Genomic DNA, 19,324 nt, shown 5'->3' on the forward strand with positions numbered 1-19,324 from the left:
TTTAAATTGGTTGATTGTGGAATCGCGTGCTTCACATAATTAGTCTTAGAAAATGGGTCGTTATTTCGTGCTCTGTCTTTGGGGTGAGGCGTTGTTGTAAGTGACTCTGCAGCTGATGCATAGTTCACACACCCTAATCTTGCATCTTGTAAAGCGCTTTGTGATCGTGGTCCACATGAAAGGCGCTATATATTATTAGTATTTTAAAAGCCAACTGGAAGTGAATTCTCCTCTCATCCGGGGTACTGACCATCCGGAAGTTTACTGTCAGTTGTAAAGGTGAGGGAAGGACAGCTTTTCTTGCTTTGAAGTCAAGACAACCCTTTAATGCATGAAATATAAAAACAATAGCTGAAGTAGTTTTGGACACATAATAAATATATGTTTTTATTGAAAATGTTTTACACTTGTTTCCTTTGCTTTATGTGTGGGGAAAAAATGGCAACCTCGTATTAGGGTATATTCATCATGAGTAAAAATACTGTGTTTGAAATTTAAAATAAAAGCTTTCCCCGTCAGTAATCAATTTAATCGAATAATTATCGTTTCTCTAGCAGAGCTATATCTGTGAATTCAAACCCTCTTTCTTAAATTCCCCCAAAACTATAAGAAACTTATATGATAACTAACTGTAATTATCTGAACCACAGTGATGACAAAGCTTCAGTTTTTTGTTCTGTTTACGCGCGCGCGCGCTTGGCTTGACTGCTCTCAAACCAGGACACAGCCGTTTCTAGCCAAAACAAAGGATTACATTTTTGTTTCTGTAAAGAAATATTGATTTAGAATGTATCACGTTACAGAACTCCAGCTTGGGGTTGGATTTGTTTGAAAGAAACATTTATTTGGTACTTGTTGGGTTAAAGAAGGGGTCAGCAGACTTCTTAGACACAGAGCTGGAAATGCATTTAAATACAGCGGATCCTCTTCGCTCATTTCTTTTATTCCCAGCTCTGTATCCCCCCGTGTCAAAGTATCGCATGCTTTATTACACAGCCAGCACAGCAGAGTGCAAGCATGTCTGATGGCTGTCTGATTATCTTCCAAGCTCCGTGACAGAAGAGCAGTGCCCATTTTCCACTCCAGAGAGAGAGAGAGAGAGAGAGAGAGAGAGAGAGAGAGAGAGAGAGAGAGAGAGAGAGAGAGAGAGAGAGAGAATATAACTGCCAAGGCATATGGATCTTGATATATATATAGAGAGAGAGATGGACACACAACGCTCTCTTATACAGTGGCATTAAACTAGCTACAGACACTCTTCAGAACACGTTATTGAGAGTCTCAGAATATGGGGCTGTCTGGAGGCTGTCTGAAATAGCAGTTTCACCCGTCCCAGGTTTTATTATGAGTTTGATTAGCCACAGTGTGTAGGTGACAGGCTCAAAAGAGATGTAAAGCAGGGGAGTCAAACTCCCGTCCTCAAGGGTCGCAGGATCTTCTGGTTTTCATTTTAAGCTAATTATTTGTTCAGTTGGATACAGTTAATATTTTTTTCAAGGTCTTTTACAGTTGATGATTTCAAAAATGCACTTGATTCAAGGTACACTGCCTGTGCAACATTTTAAGGCCTGGAGAGAAGTGTTAAATCCGTCCAGGTAATCAGATAATTAGAGCTCGGGGTGGAATGAAAACCAGAAGACCCTACGGCCCTCCAGGACCTGAGTTTGACAGCCCTTGTGTAGAGTCAGGTGGGCATGTCACAAGAGGAAAGTATGAAGTTATTTCACTGTTCGATTTAAAGCAGCTTCCAATGTCATTTAAACTAGTGTTTTTTTATACTGTTCTTTCTGTTTTATGGCGTGTTCTGTTAATCAGGGGCCAGGGTTCTGTTGCTCCAATGTTGAGGTATTTGTCTCAAAATCTGCCTGACTTTTAGCTGCTTTGAGCTTGTCTGGAGAATCGTAACTGCTGGGTACCGAAGAGCCTTCCTCATTCCATACAAATCACGTGACAATGTGACCTTTCAACTGTAGAAATATAGGTGGGGCTTTCAGAGTTGAAAGGTCACATTGTCACGTGATTTCGGTACCCGGCAGTTAGGATTCCCCAGACAAGCTCAAAGCCCAGGCCACAGGCAGATTTAGAGGGAAGTTTGAGCATCTCCACAGTGGAACAGAACCCAGAACTCAGAATGATCTCAAAATAGTAAGTGAAATTAAAAAAACGTTTTGGACGGTAGTGCATGTATGCATGAAGCAATTACGAGCAAAACAATTGAAAAGTTTTATTAATATAGATTTAATTCGTCAAAAAAACCCCCCAAAAAAACACCCTGTTACGTTGTTCGAAATAAGGGTCACCCACTTCATTTGACCATTATCTCCCCAACGCCTTGGCTGGCTGGCAGTGTGCAGAGTACAGAACGCACATCACAGGAGAGACAGCGACTTGATGTCATAATGCTGCGTTGTGTCTTGTCAGCAGTGGAGCGCAGTGCTTTTAAAAGGCTGTTAGTGTTTTAATGGGATTGAGGTAATGGGCTTCAAGAGACGCTGGCGAAGACTTTTTAGAAACTCGTCTTTCATATTTTATACCAATTTGGCTTCATTGTGATGGTTGATGGTGGTTTGTTTTTGCAGCAGCAGTGCAAGTCCTTATAGACCCTGATTTCAGTGCAATATGAGTGGGGTGGGTAGGGTTCATTAGAGGTCTAACAATGTCCTGATATGAAGTGTGTCATGATACAATACCTATCACGATTACTGGCGATGGCCCTTATTGTCTTACCTGTGTAATGCATAATAAGATCAGATGATCATGTAAAGATGGACGGTTTTGTTAAGACAAAAATGAAATGGGTTCGAGACAGTATGCATGCATACCAACTTTAAAACCCATGTGGTGTTTCAAGAGCCGCTGACCTGCAATGACTGTGCTGTTGTGCTTTTTGTCTTTGTATCACAATGCAAGCTGTGCTTTCTAGCACGCAGAGAAAGGATCGCAGTTCATTGCTACCCAGGGAATAGTTACACCCTGAAGGGTTATGGATTGAAGTTTATTTTCTGTGACCATTTGATCGCTTTATGCATCATACCTGAAGCCATTTGTATCCGTCACAATATTGTGATACCTATCGCATCGCGACCTGCATATCTCGCTACGCATTGTGACGTTAGTGTATCATTACAACCCTAATAATAACAGTACCAGTAGCAGTATATCAGAATCATAATAAGAATCAGTGTGTTTACAGGTGGCCCTTCTGTCATTCGTAACTACTGTGCACTTAATAGCACTGACTTAAGAAGTGCTAAAAGAAACAGAAATTCAATGACGGATACAGGTCTTTTTCAACGGCACGTCTATCCCAAGAGCTTTTCAGAGAGTTTGACTTTGCTAAGTTTCTCTTGGTATCGACACTCATCTGTGTGTGACTGTGCATTGTAACTGTGCAATGTCTGCCCTTTCTTCAACAGGAAAGCAGCAGATATTATAGATTGTGCTGGAGTTCTGCAGATATTATAGATCGTGCTGGAGGAGTTCTGCAGATATTATAGATTGCGCTGGAGGAGTTCTGCAGATATTATAGATCACTCTGGAGAATTTCTCCTCCTTGTGGTTTTGTCTTTGTTTGCAGTCCAGATGCACTCTGTTACCTGAGCACAGGCCCTGGCTGCTGCTGCTGCTGCACTTAGCGCTGAGCGGAGGGACTCACAGCATTAGATCAGAGTGCTGTCTCAACAGGACACAGCCCAGGCAGGCCTGCCAAAGTCTTACTGAGTTGCTTTAGGTATTACTGTGTGTTCTACCACTAAACTTTTTTATAGTTATGATATCAGGTAACACTTTGCATTGTGTCTCTAATTATTGTGTATTTACATCATGGTTACTTAGTAAAGACTGTGCATGTGTTCTTGATTACAATGTTATTATGCATAGTTACAATGCACTTAATGTATAGTTACAATGCACTTAATGTGCATTGTAACTATGCACATTAAGTGAGTGCATTGTAACTATGCACATTAAGTGCATTGTAACTATGCACAGTATATGTAAGTACACAATTGTATCAGAAAAAGACTGGAGTTAGGGTTATATCATGCAAAAAGATTTACGCATTAGGTACATTGTAACTATGCCTAATAACACTGTAATGATGTGCTAGCGGACCTGTATTTACAAAGTAAAGCTCTGTAAATACACAGTAATGAGAGACACTTCATGTAAAGTGCTCAGTAGAAAGTCCAGGTTGTCAACCCATTTAGTTTTACAATATTGAGGGGTGCAGAATTTGTGTTCCACTGCATCGTAGCGAATGCATAGTCAAACCATGGAAAAAAGCATGGGGAGAACCTGCAAAAATATTGTGCAGAAATCCCTTTATATAAGCGATCACAGCGTGCATCTCAATACTGTGGCTCAGGCCAGCCCTTGGGAGCGCTCAGTAAAGTGCATGGCTGGCCAGCACCCAGCCCATTCTCATCCAGCCACAGAGCTCCAAGCACAGCCAGTGAGGGGAGAGCAGAAACCAGCCCCCGCCTTTATCGACAACCCCCCCCCCCCGATCATCCTTAACATGGTGCATTAGTAACTGCTTAGTCATCGTTTATTAAAACGAAATAAAAGTACCCCCCCATCCCCCCTCCCATTTCTTCTTTAATTATTCATACTTGTTAATTGTTTTGACAGAGCAGCACTTAAAACCCAGGAGCTGTGTGTGTGTGTGTGTGTGTGTGTGTGTGTGTGTGCGGGTGTGTGTGCATGTCTCTGGCTAACGGAGGACGAGGACAGCGCGGCTGGGCCTCTTAAGGTTGGGACGTGAGCGTCACTTGTCCCCAGAGGGAGACCGATGCAGAGGTAGAGGAACAGCAAGAGAGAGTAAGGGAATAACTGAGGGTTTAATTCAATATTATTGGCTGGACAGAACAAGGGAGGAGCCCTAACTCCTGCCCCCTGAACCACACCCAAGTTACAATAAAACCAGGAATGGATCAAACTGCTGTGCAATGGGAGTCTTATTTCCATCCCTGTGTTATACATTTAAGATTTGACACTGTTAGTAAAATGAACAATGATATATTTAAATTGATGAGTCTAATAAACATTATTTTTAGATTAATTATTTTAAAAGTAATTACCGTAATTTAACAATGGTATATAATCATATAGCATATTTATATCATCGTTAATCTACTAAACAGTGTTTTAGAATCAGTTTTTGCTATTACCTTGATCAATGCAGCAAAAAAAAAGACCTATTTTGCTCTAAGTGTTGTGCTGCCTCCTTTGTCTGACTTTATTCAATTGACAGTTTGAAGACAGACCCCTTATATAAGTTTACCATGGCAAAATCATAGGAAAGTGTAATAAAGCACCGTGACAGCATGTTGACGCATATAGCATTGTAAAGCACAGAGAGGTATGGTAAAGCTTATTAAAAAACATGGCAAACCAGGGTAAATGCATTGAAAATCACTGTGCAAACTTCCGGTGGTAGACTTTTACAATGGTCATTCCTTCACTACTTACACAATTCCCCTCCCCTGTTCTAAAGCCCATGGTACATTTTTCATACAACGCCATTAAAGGGTTAACGTCGATAAAACATAACTGATAACACCTAGCTCAGTCTGCCTGCTAGTTTCAAGCCCCCCTCCACATCCCTGTCAATAGCCACTCTGAACCTGTCAGTTACCCCTGTCTGCCTCCCTCCGTGCTCTCCCTGGAAAGTGGAGCACTGATGGATGGGGAGTGTGTGAGGGAGGGAGCTGGAAAGAGAGATCCATGTCTCTGCCTCCTCCAGACCTCCTCACATTGACATCTTTCCATCCTGGCTGGTCCACTGTAACAATATCTACAACTTTACACAGGCCGGTGTGGCTGATGTGCACAGGGCAGGGCAGGGAAGGGCGGGGCAGGGAAGGGAAGGGAAGGGAAGGGCAGGGCAGGGCAGGGCAGGGCAGAGTACAGCAGAGCATGGCAGAGCAGGGCAGAGCAAAGCAGGGAAGGGCAGGGCAGAGCAGAGCAGAGCAGGGCAGAGCAGAGCAGGGAAGAGCAGAACAGGGAAGAGCAGTGAAGTGTATGGCAGGGTCCTGCTGTAAGTTGATAAGAGTGTCTCTTAATGTATGAGAGATGTCATCTCATGTAGTTTGGGAGAAAGCACTGACAAGTGAAACTGATAGTAGAATCCCTACACACGACATGTTAACTTATTATAAATCACACAAAAGACTACTCAGAATAATGAAGAATGCAGGCCGGTCTGCAGGTACTGTGTCGTGCTGAGACTGTCCTGTATAAGTGCAGAATGCAGGCCGGTCTGCAGGTGCTGTGTCGTGCTGAGACTGTCCTGTATAAGTGCAGAATGCAGGCCGGTCTGCAGGTGCTGTGTCGTGCTGAGACTGTCCTGTATAAGTGCAGAATGCAGGCCGGTCTGCAGGTGCTGTGTCGTGCTGAGACTGTCCTGTATAAGTGCAGAATGCAGGCCAGTCTGCAGGTGCTGTGTCGTGCTGAGACTGTCCTGTATAAGTGCAGAATGCAGGCCAGTCTGCAGGTGCTGTGTCGTGCTGAGACTGTCCTGTATAAGTGCAGAATGCAGGCCGGTCTGCAGGTGCTGTGTCGTGCTGAGACTGTTTATTGAAGCTGGATAGTCTTGCACCAGTAGCAGTAAAGGATTAAATGTATTTTACCTTGTTGAGATCGTAGCAATTGCATTTGTTGCTTTTCTGTTTCTGCAGTGTTGCTAAGATTGGGTTAAAGGTACCAGGCATGCGTGGGTGTATTGCTTTGTTTAGATGTTTGCATGTTGCAATGACTCTGGCAAACATAGCTGCTGGAATCTTGGCAGATACTTCACTGTTATTGGTTGATTCCTGATACGTGATTTAGAATTCTTTCAAGCGGTCAGGGCATGACGGAGGTGCAGCTGGGCTCCTTTTCAGGCTGTTTCACGTAACCCAGGTGTGACAAAGAAGGTCGGTATGTCTGGTTCTCCAGAATGCTAAACAGTTTAGTGGAGCCGGTTGTATGCGTTACACTTTACAATAGAGCTCTGCGCGGCTCTACCCAGACCCGAGGACCCAACCTGTACTGAACGGGTTTTCGGTCTCGCAACACTCGAGTCGGGTCCGATTTTGTTTTCTCCGTAATACACAAACTGTGGATTAGTATTAAAGAGGCTCTCTTTGGTACTAAAAACCATAGTTTATAATTCCTGTTGCGTGGACTGGCTTCCCCCAGTAGCACATGACATGGCTTGCAGAGCGCAGGAGCAGACACCTGACCCACATTGAAGGGGTTTCTTTTAGGGTCTCAATCCTGGTCCCGGGGGAACCTGCTGTTTTTTGTTCCAACCAAGCTCCGAATTACTTAATTGAACCCTTAATTGTACTAATAATTAGCTTAATTTGACTTTTTAAATAGTGTAGCTAATAAAAAGTTCCTTATACAATTTTATACCTAAATTGAAATCTCAATCTGTTTAAAATAATTAAACTCAGATTAGGCATATTATTAGGACAGTTAAGGGTTCAGTTATGTAAGCTTGGTTGGAATAAAAACCAGCAGCGCAGTGTTCCCCCCGGACCAGGATTGAGAACCACGGGTCTAGATCATTCTTGAGAGTCAGAGTAATGGATTTGTGACAAGTTTTGCACCATTTTACACCTCAATTCCATTTGTAATAAAATCACGCATTTACAAGATCGTACTTCATTTCATTTGATTTTCAGATAATGTATTTGTCTTTGTATCTTTTACTCAGACGTATTCTATATTTCGTTTTACAGTCCTCTGTGTAGGTTCATGATCAAACAAACACTAGTTCAGCCAGATTTCCAGGTTAACTGAAAATAAACTGCTTAGTCAGTGCGCATAGTCTGCAGGGGCTGGGTTGGATCCGGGTCGGGTCGGGTAGATAATTGTTGGTTGGTGGTCGGGTTGGGTTGATTAATTTGGACCCGTGAAGACCACTACTTTACACTTCTATTTTTCTATGATGTTTGCAGTCATCCTCTGCTGGTCTCATTGTAATGACTCTAATGTTTTATTCTGATAGGTCTAGCCTAAGATGCTTTGACTGTGAGTTCAGGAGCTGTCTTTCAGTTCTGATTCCCTGCTACAGACACACATAATCAGTCTAGATCAATTGCCTTTAAATTAATAAGTGCTGGCACCACCTAGCGCACAAGCAGTGTATTGCCAGCAAGGCAAAAGGAAACAGGAGTCAAACAGGCAGATTGCAGGATGGCGCTGCGCAATGTGGCTTTTTCTAAAGGTCACATGGCCTGATTGGAGTGAGTTTGACCTACAACTCAGGAAGCAGGTACCAGTAAACAGCAACAGTTTTTAAACTCTATAACAGGGGTGTCCAGTCGTAGTGCTGGAGGGCTGCAGGTTAACCAGGTAAAATGAGACCATTAACTACTTCAGAGCCTGGATGGAGGTTTAATTGGTTCAATTAAACAATCTGGAACCGGGTTGGAACAAAGATCTGGAGTGGAAGGGGCAGCGTTGGCCATCCCTGATCTATAACATTGTCTTAGACATGTAAAGTGTAAAATACAAGCTAACTACCGAAAGATGTTCAGCAGAAGAACAGGGATACCATTGCTAGATAGCAGTGCTACTAAGAGGTAGAGTAATGAGTCTGATCTCCACAAAAATGAATAATAATAATAATAATAATAATAATAATAATAATAATAATAATAATAATAATAATGTTTTCTGTAGCTGTCATATAAATTGACTTTTGAAAAACGTCTCGCACAAGGCATTGATCCTCCTTGTCAATGCTCAGTATGAATACTCTCAGAGTGCAGCAGAGCCCTGTGAAAATGCCTCCCCTCTTAGCGGAGTGCAATCCAGCTAATGGACCTGGAGCAGATTCTGCTGAATTGTGTGGAGGGAGGGAGGGCAACACCTCAATCCATAACTTGACTTTCATCAGCAAGTAACTGTACAGAGAGACACCCTTAATACACAGGGATGTGTGTTTGTCAAACTGGCACTGCTTTCACGTGTCTGTAGAGAAGCGCATATCCAGCCGTGATGAAACTTGGTAAGATTTCTGAAGTTACTGAGAGAATCTGAAAATGATATATATGTAATTACCATGGCATCAAAAGCCTGTGAGTACCTCCTTTAAAAATCAATGAAATCAGGACGTTTCAGACTACAAGTCCTTATCAAGTTGAAAAATGTATTATATATGTGTGTGTGTGTGTGTGTGTGTGTGTGTGTGTGTGTGTGTGTGTGTGTATATATTATATAAAGAAAAAAGGATATTTTAGGTACTTAAAAAGGTAGAATAATTGATTACAAATCAATGAATCAATTATTCTACCTTTTTAAGTACATAAAGTATGCTTTTTTTCTTATTGATCATTGTGGCACACAGCAGTCTTCCTTCTTCTCAAACTTTATATATATATATATATATATATATATATATATATATATATATATATATATATATATATATATATATATATATATATATATATATATATATATATATATATATATATATATATATATATTTATACCTTCATTCTAGTCATTTTTCAAATGTGCGACACAGCGTGCCAGTCTGTAGTTTCTATAAACAGGGATGGGAATCAGACTCCTGTTGCATAGCAGCTTGATCCATTCCTGGTTCTACTATTTAATAAGACACAGCTGGAATGGGTGGCACTGCTATGCAACAGGAGTCTTACTTCCATCCCTGTACAAAATGATTGTTCTCGATAAAGGGGTCACAAGTTTTTCGCTGCGTCGTGCAAACTGGGAATTGATTCCCTGAAGTTACACCAGCTCAGCTGTTTCTAAAAGAGAAAGGACCCCCCCCACAGGCACACGCCTCCCATTAATAATGCAGATGAGAGAATTAGTCCTGAGAGATCTAGTGTTTAAAAGCCTGTGGTTATTTAATTCGAAAGGAAGACTGTAAACAGGCAGTATTAGTTATTTCGATCTTCATGCATGGAATAACTGGACCGTCATGGTGTATCCTCTATATACTCTTCCAACAAACGTAGGGATGCAAATAACTCTGCTCTAAAGTTGTTTGACCTAGTCCAGGTTTTACTGGATGCTTGATTAGCCATAGCATATAGGTAACAAGCTCAGATGTGTCTTATTAAACTCATAGTAAAACCAGGAATGGATCAAGCCGCTATGCAATGGGGGTCTTATTTCCACTCCACTGTTTTGAGGACGAGAAGTATCTTAACAAAAACACAAGCCTACTGTGGCCTCCTTGTCTACCCTCCTCATGCACGTCTGGAATGAGCAACAGCTTGACAGCACTGCAGAATCATCAACCGATGTACAGGGATGGAAATAGGACTCCCACTGCATAGCAGTTTGATCCATTCCTGGTTTTACTACGGGTTTAATAAGACATGCCTGAGCTTGTTACCTATACACTGGGGCTAATCACGCTTGTCGTAAAACATGACATGGATGGTAACTGCTATGCAGTAGGAGTCTTATTTCAATCCCTTCTGTAAAGGCTTTTTTCTTGTTATCCTGGTAAGGTATAAGTTGATCAAATCAACCCCTAAGCTTTTCCCATCTCTCTCTCTCTCTCTCTCTCTCTCTCTCTCTCTCTCTCTCTCTCTCCCGTCGTCGCTCTCGCGCGACTCACGCTCTCTCCTCGCATGGATTTTCTCAGCTTTTGTACTGTACCTCGCTTTCCATTCGTTACGTCATTTCACAATATAAGTTAGGGAACTCTCTCACTCTCAAATCTCGCTCTCTCTCTCGCTCTTCCATATTCCACTCTCTTTCCTCCTCTCCAATCTCCTCCTCTCCCCCTCTCGGCGTAAGACACACCTCTTGTTACCAATCTCTCTCTCCTCTCAAGCTTCTCTCTCTCTCTCTCTCTAAGTGCTATGCTCTAGGAGTCTTTCTCTCTTTCAATCTCTCTCTCTCTCTCTTCTCTCTCCCTCTCTCCTGGTAAGGTATAAGTTGATCAAATCAACCCCTAAGGTTTCCCATCTCTCTCTCTCTCTCTCTCTCTCTCTCTCTCTCTCTCTCTCTCTCTCTCTCTCCTCTCTCTCTCTCTCCCTCTCCTCTCTTCTCTCTCTCTCTCTCTCTCTCTCTCTCTCCCTCTCCTCTCTCTCTTTCACTCTCTCTCTCTCTCTCTCTCTCTCTCTCTCTCTCTCTCTCTCTGTGTTTTTCCTTGCTTATCAAGTCTCATCTTTCCCCTCCAGAGTTGTAATAGATACCCTGGCTATCCGGCCCAAGAAGGGGCGGGGAACGTGCTTTTAAAATAAATTAAATAAATGAAACGAGGACGCAAGAATTTCTTGCTTGTTATTTATTTTTCTTTTTTTCCCAGAGCTAAAACTTTCGCAACATTGTCTCTGGGAACTGCTTTCATTTCAATCAGTGCTGTCAGGTCTAAGTGTAATGAGAGAGGGAAGAGAGAGAGAGAGGGGGTTGAGAGAGAGAAGTGGAAAGGTAAGTGAAAATAACAATAGAAACCAATACAAATAAAAGTTTGAATATGACAGAATGAGGGGGGGGGGGGGTTCCAAGTGGGAACTGATAAAGAGAAAGTCAGAGAATTGGGGAGGAAGAGGGTGGAATGGAATGAAAGTGCGGAGATAGAGAAGTCTGTGCCAAGTAGTACATCACTGCAAGAGAGAGAGAGAGAGAGATACACAGAAAAAGGGATAGCGTGTGCGAGGTGAAAGAGGAGAGAGAGAAAGTCGAGACAGGAGAGACGGAGAGAGGTGAGAGGAAGAGAGACAAACACAAAGAGGGAGGGAATTCAGCTTCAAGGAAGAACCTCGCGGGGCAGAGCGAGAGAGATAGTGAGGTGAAAGAAGAGAAAGAAAGGGAGGGAGGGAGCGTGACACAGGAGAGAGAGAGAGAGAGAGAGAGAGAGAGAGAGAGAGAGAGAGAGCAGACCAAAGCCTGGCTCCTAAGTCCAGTCCCAGCCTATGGAAAGCAGTATAGAGGCAGCGTGCAGAGGGAGAGAAGGCTGCAGGATACCTAGCCACCAGACCTCTACCCTGGGACTGCGGAAGAAGCGCTGACCAGACCCAGCTCCAGAGCGCTGCCTGCCTGGGTCACGTTACCCTGCAGAGCCTTAAGTAGCAGCTTTCAGAACAAACACTGGCTGGAGAGAGTGGACCAGACCAGAGTCATTACAGCAGGGATCATACAGTCTGTCAGATGGGTTATGTAACTAGAACTAACATTATTAGTCTTCTTATTTTTAATTGTACGTTTGTCGTTAAATTATTTTAAAAAATTTAAATGTTTACTTTTTCTTTTTTTATGCCAAAAAATGTCCGGGCAACTTGATTGAGGAACTGCATTTAAAGTATATTTAAATGTTTTCTATTTCCCAAAACTTACTAGATAAGCAGTAGGAAACCAACAGCAAGCTTGTTTTTTGTTTTCAAAACTCAGTGTTTTTTTTTTTTTTTTTTTTTTCCAACCGAGGAAACAAATGAAAACAATATTATATATATTTTTTTTTAAAAATCAAATTAATGTATTTACAATGAATTCTGAACCAGCAGTCAGACACCACCAGGCACTGCATGATTGTGTGTACTTGTAGAAATTCAGGCTTGCAGTTAATGAAATCTATTTTCTGTCATTAACCAGCGCTGGGAAGAAAAAAAAAAAAACTGTGTTTAAAAAAAAAAAAAAATCCTCTTTCTACCCTGTGCCGGCAGATTACCGTCGTCCTGACTTAAAACCATCATTCGTCTGTTTTTTTTTTTTAGTTCACTTTGTTTTGCCTGGGATCTGTGCGCCATACCCCTACAGCCCAAGACAAAACGCTCTTTCCAGGACGTTTCAAACTTCATTGAACTTTGACAGAAGCTAGAGAACGCGCTGGGAGTTGTGCAATGGGCCACTGAGCAGTGTGTTCAGTGGTCTTGTGGATTACTGTCGGCCCACACCCCTTGGAGAGACAGAGAGAGGGTGAGGGAGTGTGCGAGGGGTCGCGGGGGAGCTCTGAATGAGCACCGACCCACGGCGTTCGGGATGGGGATTCAAGGCATGGAGATCCTCGCGGTGGGGGTGGTCCTCTTCATGTTCATGGCCGTCCTCAAGCAGTTTGGGGTCCTTGAACCTATGGAAGGTAAGGGGGCTGGGGGATGGACCCCTATAACTGGCTGCAACCTTCTGAAGTCCCCTGTAACAGGGCGCTTGTCTTGTGGCTCTTTCGCACGGGTAAAACCCTCGCCTAAGTGAATGTTATTTTCTGCATTGACCCAGGATAATTCGCTCAATACTACAAGAGTATGTAAGTTCAATACTTTATTTTATTAAACTTAGACTAACAGTAAGCATTACAGTACAGGTAAAAGACTACCAGTCCTGGAGATGCAGAGTGCAGCAGACTCCTCTTCCTCGGATCTCCAGCTGGCTCTAGCTGTGCTCTGTTTGCAACCCTGTCTTGTTTAACAGCTCGTTGCTTCGTTGTAACAGTTGTCTAAGTTTGGTTTAACAGGTGCCTCTTTTTATGTTTTACTTCCTTTGTTACCGCATCCTAAAACAACCTTAAAGATTCTAAAAAATCTAGCGTTCCACGTCCACATGTGTCGCTACGACTGTTCAAATAACGCATCTGGACAACTTTTTACACTTATAACTTTAAAGTCTGTTTCAAAGCTCTTTTCAAAATGTCCGCTCTAGTGCACTGATTATTGTCCACATTGTCAAAAAGGCAACACAGCAACGATCCAGGACGTGGTACAGAGCAGAAAAGCCAGAGCACTTGCTATGTTTTTTTTTTTAAATCGCTCTAGAGGAAACCCCAGTGCACTAGAGCAGACATTTTGAAAGCAGCTTTGAAGCAGACTTTGAAGTTATGAGTGCAAAAAGTTGTCAGGATGTTAACACTGAAAAGAAAAATGACAATAAGTACCTTATTTAAACAGTTTTAGCAACACGTGGGGGGGTGGGTAATGTTTTATTTTTCGAAACCCTGCTGCTTACTCTTTAAGTTCCAATATTGTACACAGAAAAATTATGCTGGCATAGCGGCACAATATTAAAACAGTACCTTATTCAAGCTGTGTAAAACGAGTCACATCGAGATCAGGAGAGAAACTGTATCAGGATCCAGACATTTCCAAACCGGTACGCCGAGATAACAAGATCATTTATTTTGAGGGTCTTGACATAACCAATTTCTGGAATTGACTGCAATAGACTGCGAGTCGGTATCCCCGCTCGCTGGTGTGTTGTGCTCCAGTGTGTGTTATCTGGCATTCCCTGTGGTTATACTTCTGCTTATTGTTATTTATCAAGCTTCCAAAAGCTGAATTGTGGTTCGTCAGTTGACCACTAGGGGTGCGCAGCTATAATTTCTGCCCCCTCTGAAACTGATTTTTTTATAGTTGTAGGGAGGACAGAAATTGCAGTTGTACCCCCACTAAACAGATTGAAAAGGGCAATGTATTGCAGGAATACTTAAGTAAGTATTGCAGGAATACTTAGTAAGTCTGATAAATAATGTTCTGAGCAGAAACGACAACAGAAGATTATTATTATTATTATTATTATTATTATTATTATTATTATTATTATTATTATATTATTATTTATTTCTTAGCAGACACCCTTACCCAGGGCGACTTCCAGTTGTATACAAAGAATTACAGTACAATTAAGAGCAAGATACAAAATACAATGACTTCAGTCCTAATAATACAGTGTATAGTGTGTGAACTGTACATCAGCGGCAGAGTCACTTACAACAACGTCTCACCCGAAAGAGGGAGCACAAGGAGGTTCAGTGACTTGCTCAGGGTCTCACACAGCGAGTCAGTGGCTGAGCTGGGATTTGAACCGGGGATCTCCTACCTAGTTATAAACCCGTTTGTTTACCACGGGACCGCACAGCCTCCTAACACTGAGTTTGCTGCAGTCTTTTGTCCTCTGTCTTGGTAATAATGACCTCGCCATGGCGTTCTCTTTCACATTGGTATCGTGATTGATTGATCCTTTCTGGATCCAGCAGTCTTAATCTATTCTTCCATCAGCAATTACAAATCGAAGCGGTGGGAATGCCCCCTGGCCTGAGGCCTGAGAGTAGAGTGTTTGGTGGTGTGCTGCAGAGTGTGGGGTCATGTTGCACAAGCGACTGTCATTCAAACTAAGGAAAGTCACACTGCAATCCCCAAATTTGACGTTGTTGTTTTTTTTTAATGTTTTTTTTTTTTGTTTTGGCAGGTCTGAAACCTCAGCGGAACATAATACACCCTAATATCCACTTGCCACACCACTGCCCTACTTTTAAAATAAATTTTCATTCTGGCTTCTCAGCAACAGTATTGTTGTGTTTTGTTTTTGCTGTAGTTTTCTAATTAAATTCTAGTTATAGATTTGTAATTCCCTGTGCTGTAGGTCAGATTCACTCCCTGTTCGTGTGTTTTGTTGTGCTTCGGCGCACGTTATACATGATGTACCTTAACCTTGGGTATGTGACGGCTGTCTGTCTGTCTGCCTGCCTGGCTGCCTGGCTGTCTGTCTGTCTGTCTGCCTGGCTGTCTGGCTGGCTGTCTGTACGGACGCTCTTTTCTATGTTATTTAAAGGTTTTGCTTAGCTAGAGAGCAGCTTGTCTGATTGTGATGAAAGTTGCTGGATCTTCTTAAGCAGAAGTGATTGTGTATCATAATCTGGGCTATATGGAGGCTGTCGGTTTGACCGTTTGTCTGTATTTTACCCTTACTGCATATCTTGACGTTGTTTCACATATAGAACTTGTTTTTAATTTATGGCCACTTTTTCCACGCACTGTATCTGGATAACTATTCAGTCTTGATGAAGCTTGCTAAGGGCATTCTTTAGCACCGTTTCTAAACTGTATGACAGTGTCTCAGGGCCATGCAGGCAGCTCCCTGTATTTCAGTCCTTTTTGCCTGTGCGCACAGTGGATGATGAGAGCTGAGATTCAGCCCTTGTCACAGACAGGCTTGTTTTTAAGGTGTGTTCCTGAATTCCTTTGTGTTTCCAATGCAGATTATCTGTGCTTTGTGAACGTCTCTCTTTCTCCTCCCTCTCTCCCTCCTGCTCTCTTATTGTAAAAAATCTGGGACCACAGGATAGTCTTGTATTACCCTGCATTAATAATAGAGCAGGTATTGAACGGGCTTCCTTTCTCTGCGGCTAAATGTGGACTCGACTTCTTGAGGAAAAATGAAGGGCATGACATGCACTATATATATATATATATATATATATATATATATATATATATATATATATATATATATATATATATGTATATCGTAATCCCGTCCTGAACTCGGTGTTCCCATCTTGGACCTTCCTCGCTTCTTTTCCATCACAGTCCCTCAGCTCTAACCACTAGAGCCACACTGCTTCCCTCCCTCCCCAGTCCCTCAGCTCTAACCACTAGAGCCGCACTGCTTCCCTCCCTCCCAGTCTCTCAGCTCTAACCACTAGAGCCACACTGCTTCCCTCCCTCCCAGCTCTAACCACTAGAGCCACACTGCTTCCCTCCCTCCCAGTCCCTCCTCAGCTCTAACCACTAGAGCCACACTGCTTCCCTCCTCCCAGTCCCTCCTCAGCTCTAACCACTAGAGCCACACTGCTTCCCTCCCTCCCAGTCCCTCCTCCACTAGAGCCACACTGCTTCCCTCCCTCCCAGTCCCTCCTCAGCTCTAACCACTAGAGCCACACTGCTTCCCTCCCTCCCAGTCTCCTCAGCTCTAACCACTAGAGCCACACTGCTTCCCTGCCTCCCAGTCCCTCCTCAGCTCTAACCACTAGAGCCACACTGCTTCCCTCCCTCCCAGTCCCTCCTCAGCTCTAACCACTAGAGCCACACTGCTTCCCTCCCTCCCAGTCCCTCCTCAGCTCTAACCACTAGAGCCACACTGCCTCCCTCCCAGTCCCTCTCAGCTCTAACCACTAGAGCCACACTGCTTCCCTCCCTCCCAGTCTCTCCTCAGCTCTAACCACTAGAGCCACACTGCTTCCCTCCCTCCCAGTCCCTCCTCAGCTCTAACCACTAGAGCCACACTGATTCCCTTCCTCCCAGTCCCTCCTCAGCTCTAACCACTAGAGCCACCCTGCTTCCCTTTGAATTTGATCACATCTCGCGTGATTAGGTATGTACGCAGCGTGGATAGAGCAATGATACAGAAAAAATACTGCATTGTTTGTAATCAAACGAGACTGCGTTGTGCAGGTGTGTTGTGCAGGTATGTTAGTGAAAATGTGTTTCAATAAAGTGAGTACACGTTCATTGAATACATACTGAGTGCAGCAGTGTTATTGCGTGATACGCATGTAGAGGGAGTGGGATTGCGGTGAGGAGGAGGGGGGGTTGCAAAGCTTTGCATCTCTGCTTAGTGAAAAACTGTGCAAGGTTTGCATCACAACTGAAAATAAGCAAGCCACAGATGCTTAAATGCAGTGGTAGTGCTGACAGTAAAATACTGTACTGTGATGTCATTTTAATTCAAAGGCTATTACACATAATACTGCATGGCAGTTAAACTAGGCACCCTGACGAAACGATCGCTTCTCAAGTGTACTGTAGTAAAATAGGATTCTGCAGCCTTGAGTAAACATAATCGTGATCATATAACAAGCCTCTTACCCACGAGGACTTGTTTCAATGTATTGTCCTCAGTGATTGAGCACCATTGACATCTGTATACTGTATTTAAACTGCTGACGGCACACTTTTGCAAAATGTAATGTGACAGAGTGGCTGAGGACAGTGTAAATGATCAGGCTGGAGTAAACAACCGCTAATAAAACAAACAAAGTAAACCGAGCTCTCAGCTGGAGCGCAAACACTAGATCCCTGATCTTAGTTTTGGTTTCTTTTTGTTACTTCTGCTTCCTTACGCCTCTATACCCCATCACAAAGCTAAGCCATTTCTATCAAGGTGTCATTAACTTTAACAAGCAGTTAACCAATTGACTATTAGCCATAATTCGTTAAGGAAAGCAGCTGTGGATTTTTCGTGGGCGTGTATACATGCGGGAACTCTGGACAGCTAGTGGTCAACCCATTACACTGCAGCCAGTGTAATGGGTTCATTCTCATACTAAAAGTTTGATTCTGCACCACAGTAATCACATCGGTCTGCTTATAAGAATCAAAACACCCGGGACGGATTTGATTCTTATAAACGGACTGCACTGTACTTTTTTTTCTGACATCCTGGCGCTTGTAAAGGCACTGCAGGGAACGGCAGACACGGTAAGCTCCAGGATGATTAACTCAATCAGCACCCAGGCAGGGGTCATGTTTAGGGCTTCTGTTTTTTGGGTTTTATTAATTGTATTTTTCGGTGCTTATTTTTAGCTATTTTCAAGTTTTATGTATCGTTTTTGATATACTGTATGAAATTAGTGTTTTCGGTTACTTTCCAAAATGCTTGAGCGTTTTTTTTTTCCTGTCAAAATATGTATAGTGGTAACTCGACAGTACTTGCACACTTCAGTTGTCTCTTCTTTCCTTTGCTGTCTTCCACAAGGAAATCTCTCTGGGCACATTCTTCTGGGGTTTTTGTTTGGAGGCATTTTTGTACATTTTGCCACAATTCAGTTTTAAATCCTCTGTATCTTACCTGTAATGCAGCTTTAAATCCAGTTAACAAGCCTCCATCCAGATTGAAATCTCATTTTAAATCTCGCAAACAGAGTCTCCAATAGAAATGTGGGAATGTGCTGTCACTCAGTAGTTGGGGCGGGTTTAAAGTATTCAGAACGAATCAGTGATAGATACAAGTCAGGAAGGCGGGACGTTGCCCAGCAGAAATGGGAAATGTTTAAACCTCCAGTTTATAAAGCTGTAATACAGCAATGAAGCTGTACAAACATTACAGTTACTGTTGGTAACTGCATTAGCCTTAATAAAGGCTAGTCACTTATTAAAATGTTGCACCCTCGATTCCTTGTTTAAAAGCTCATTTAGTTGTTTCACAGCAAAACACTGTAAATGACAATGATTGTATTGCTATTATTGTTGTAGTATTGTTAATACAGTACTTTTTATTTCACAGACAAACTAATTGAAATTTCAATGATTGCACATTAAAGGCACTAAGGTCGTTCTACTAGTAAAAGCAGCCTGTGATATAAATAAAAGGTATACTGTAATAACAACACTGTATTAATAATAATAATAATAATAATAATAATAATAATAAATAATAATAATAATAATAATAATAGTGCAAACAATTTCATTTACAGGATTTGACTGTAAAACAATGAAATGTGCTTTTAAATCCTCTTTACTTTCTCATTTAAATGAGGAATGAAGAACCAGAATAAGTGACTATGTATTGATGTTAATACAATTATGAGTAGTGATTGTAATGAAGTGTATCCATCTTAAAAATATATATTATA

The 19,324-nt window shown here is 42.3% G+C and overlaps 1 protein-coding gene across 4 annotated transcripts in view; it reads left to right on the top strand.

Moving 5' to 3' along the window:
* Positions 1-19,324, top strand: part of LOC121303055 (calsenilin-like) — a 74,985-nt gene that overhangs the window by 38,672 nt on the left and 16,989 nt on the right. The window contains exons 1-2 of one of the 4 annotated variants that reach the window (XM_041233454.1): positions 11,328-11,412; positions 12,696-13,057. The exons of 2 other annotated variants lie outside the window; for them this stretch is intronic. In XM_041233454.1, coding sequence (XP_041089388.1) covers positions 12,961-13,057 — 97 coding nt within the window. In that variant the 5' untranslated portion in view covers positions 11,328-11,412; positions 12,696-12,960. Of the gene's footprint in view, positions 1-11,327; positions 11,413-12,395; positions 13,058-19,324 lie in introns of those variants that run through there. One more of the 4 variants, XM_041233453.1, reaches the window with a different exon arrangement.

Source organism: Polyodon spathula, chromosome 31, assembly GCF_017654505.1.
Source record: "Polyodon spathula isolate WHYD16114869_AA chromosome 31, ASM1765450v1, whole genome shotgun sequence".
NCBI classification, from domain to species: Eukaryota; Metazoa; Chordata; class Actinopteri; order Acipenseriformes; family Polyodontidae; genus Polyodon; species Polyodon spathula.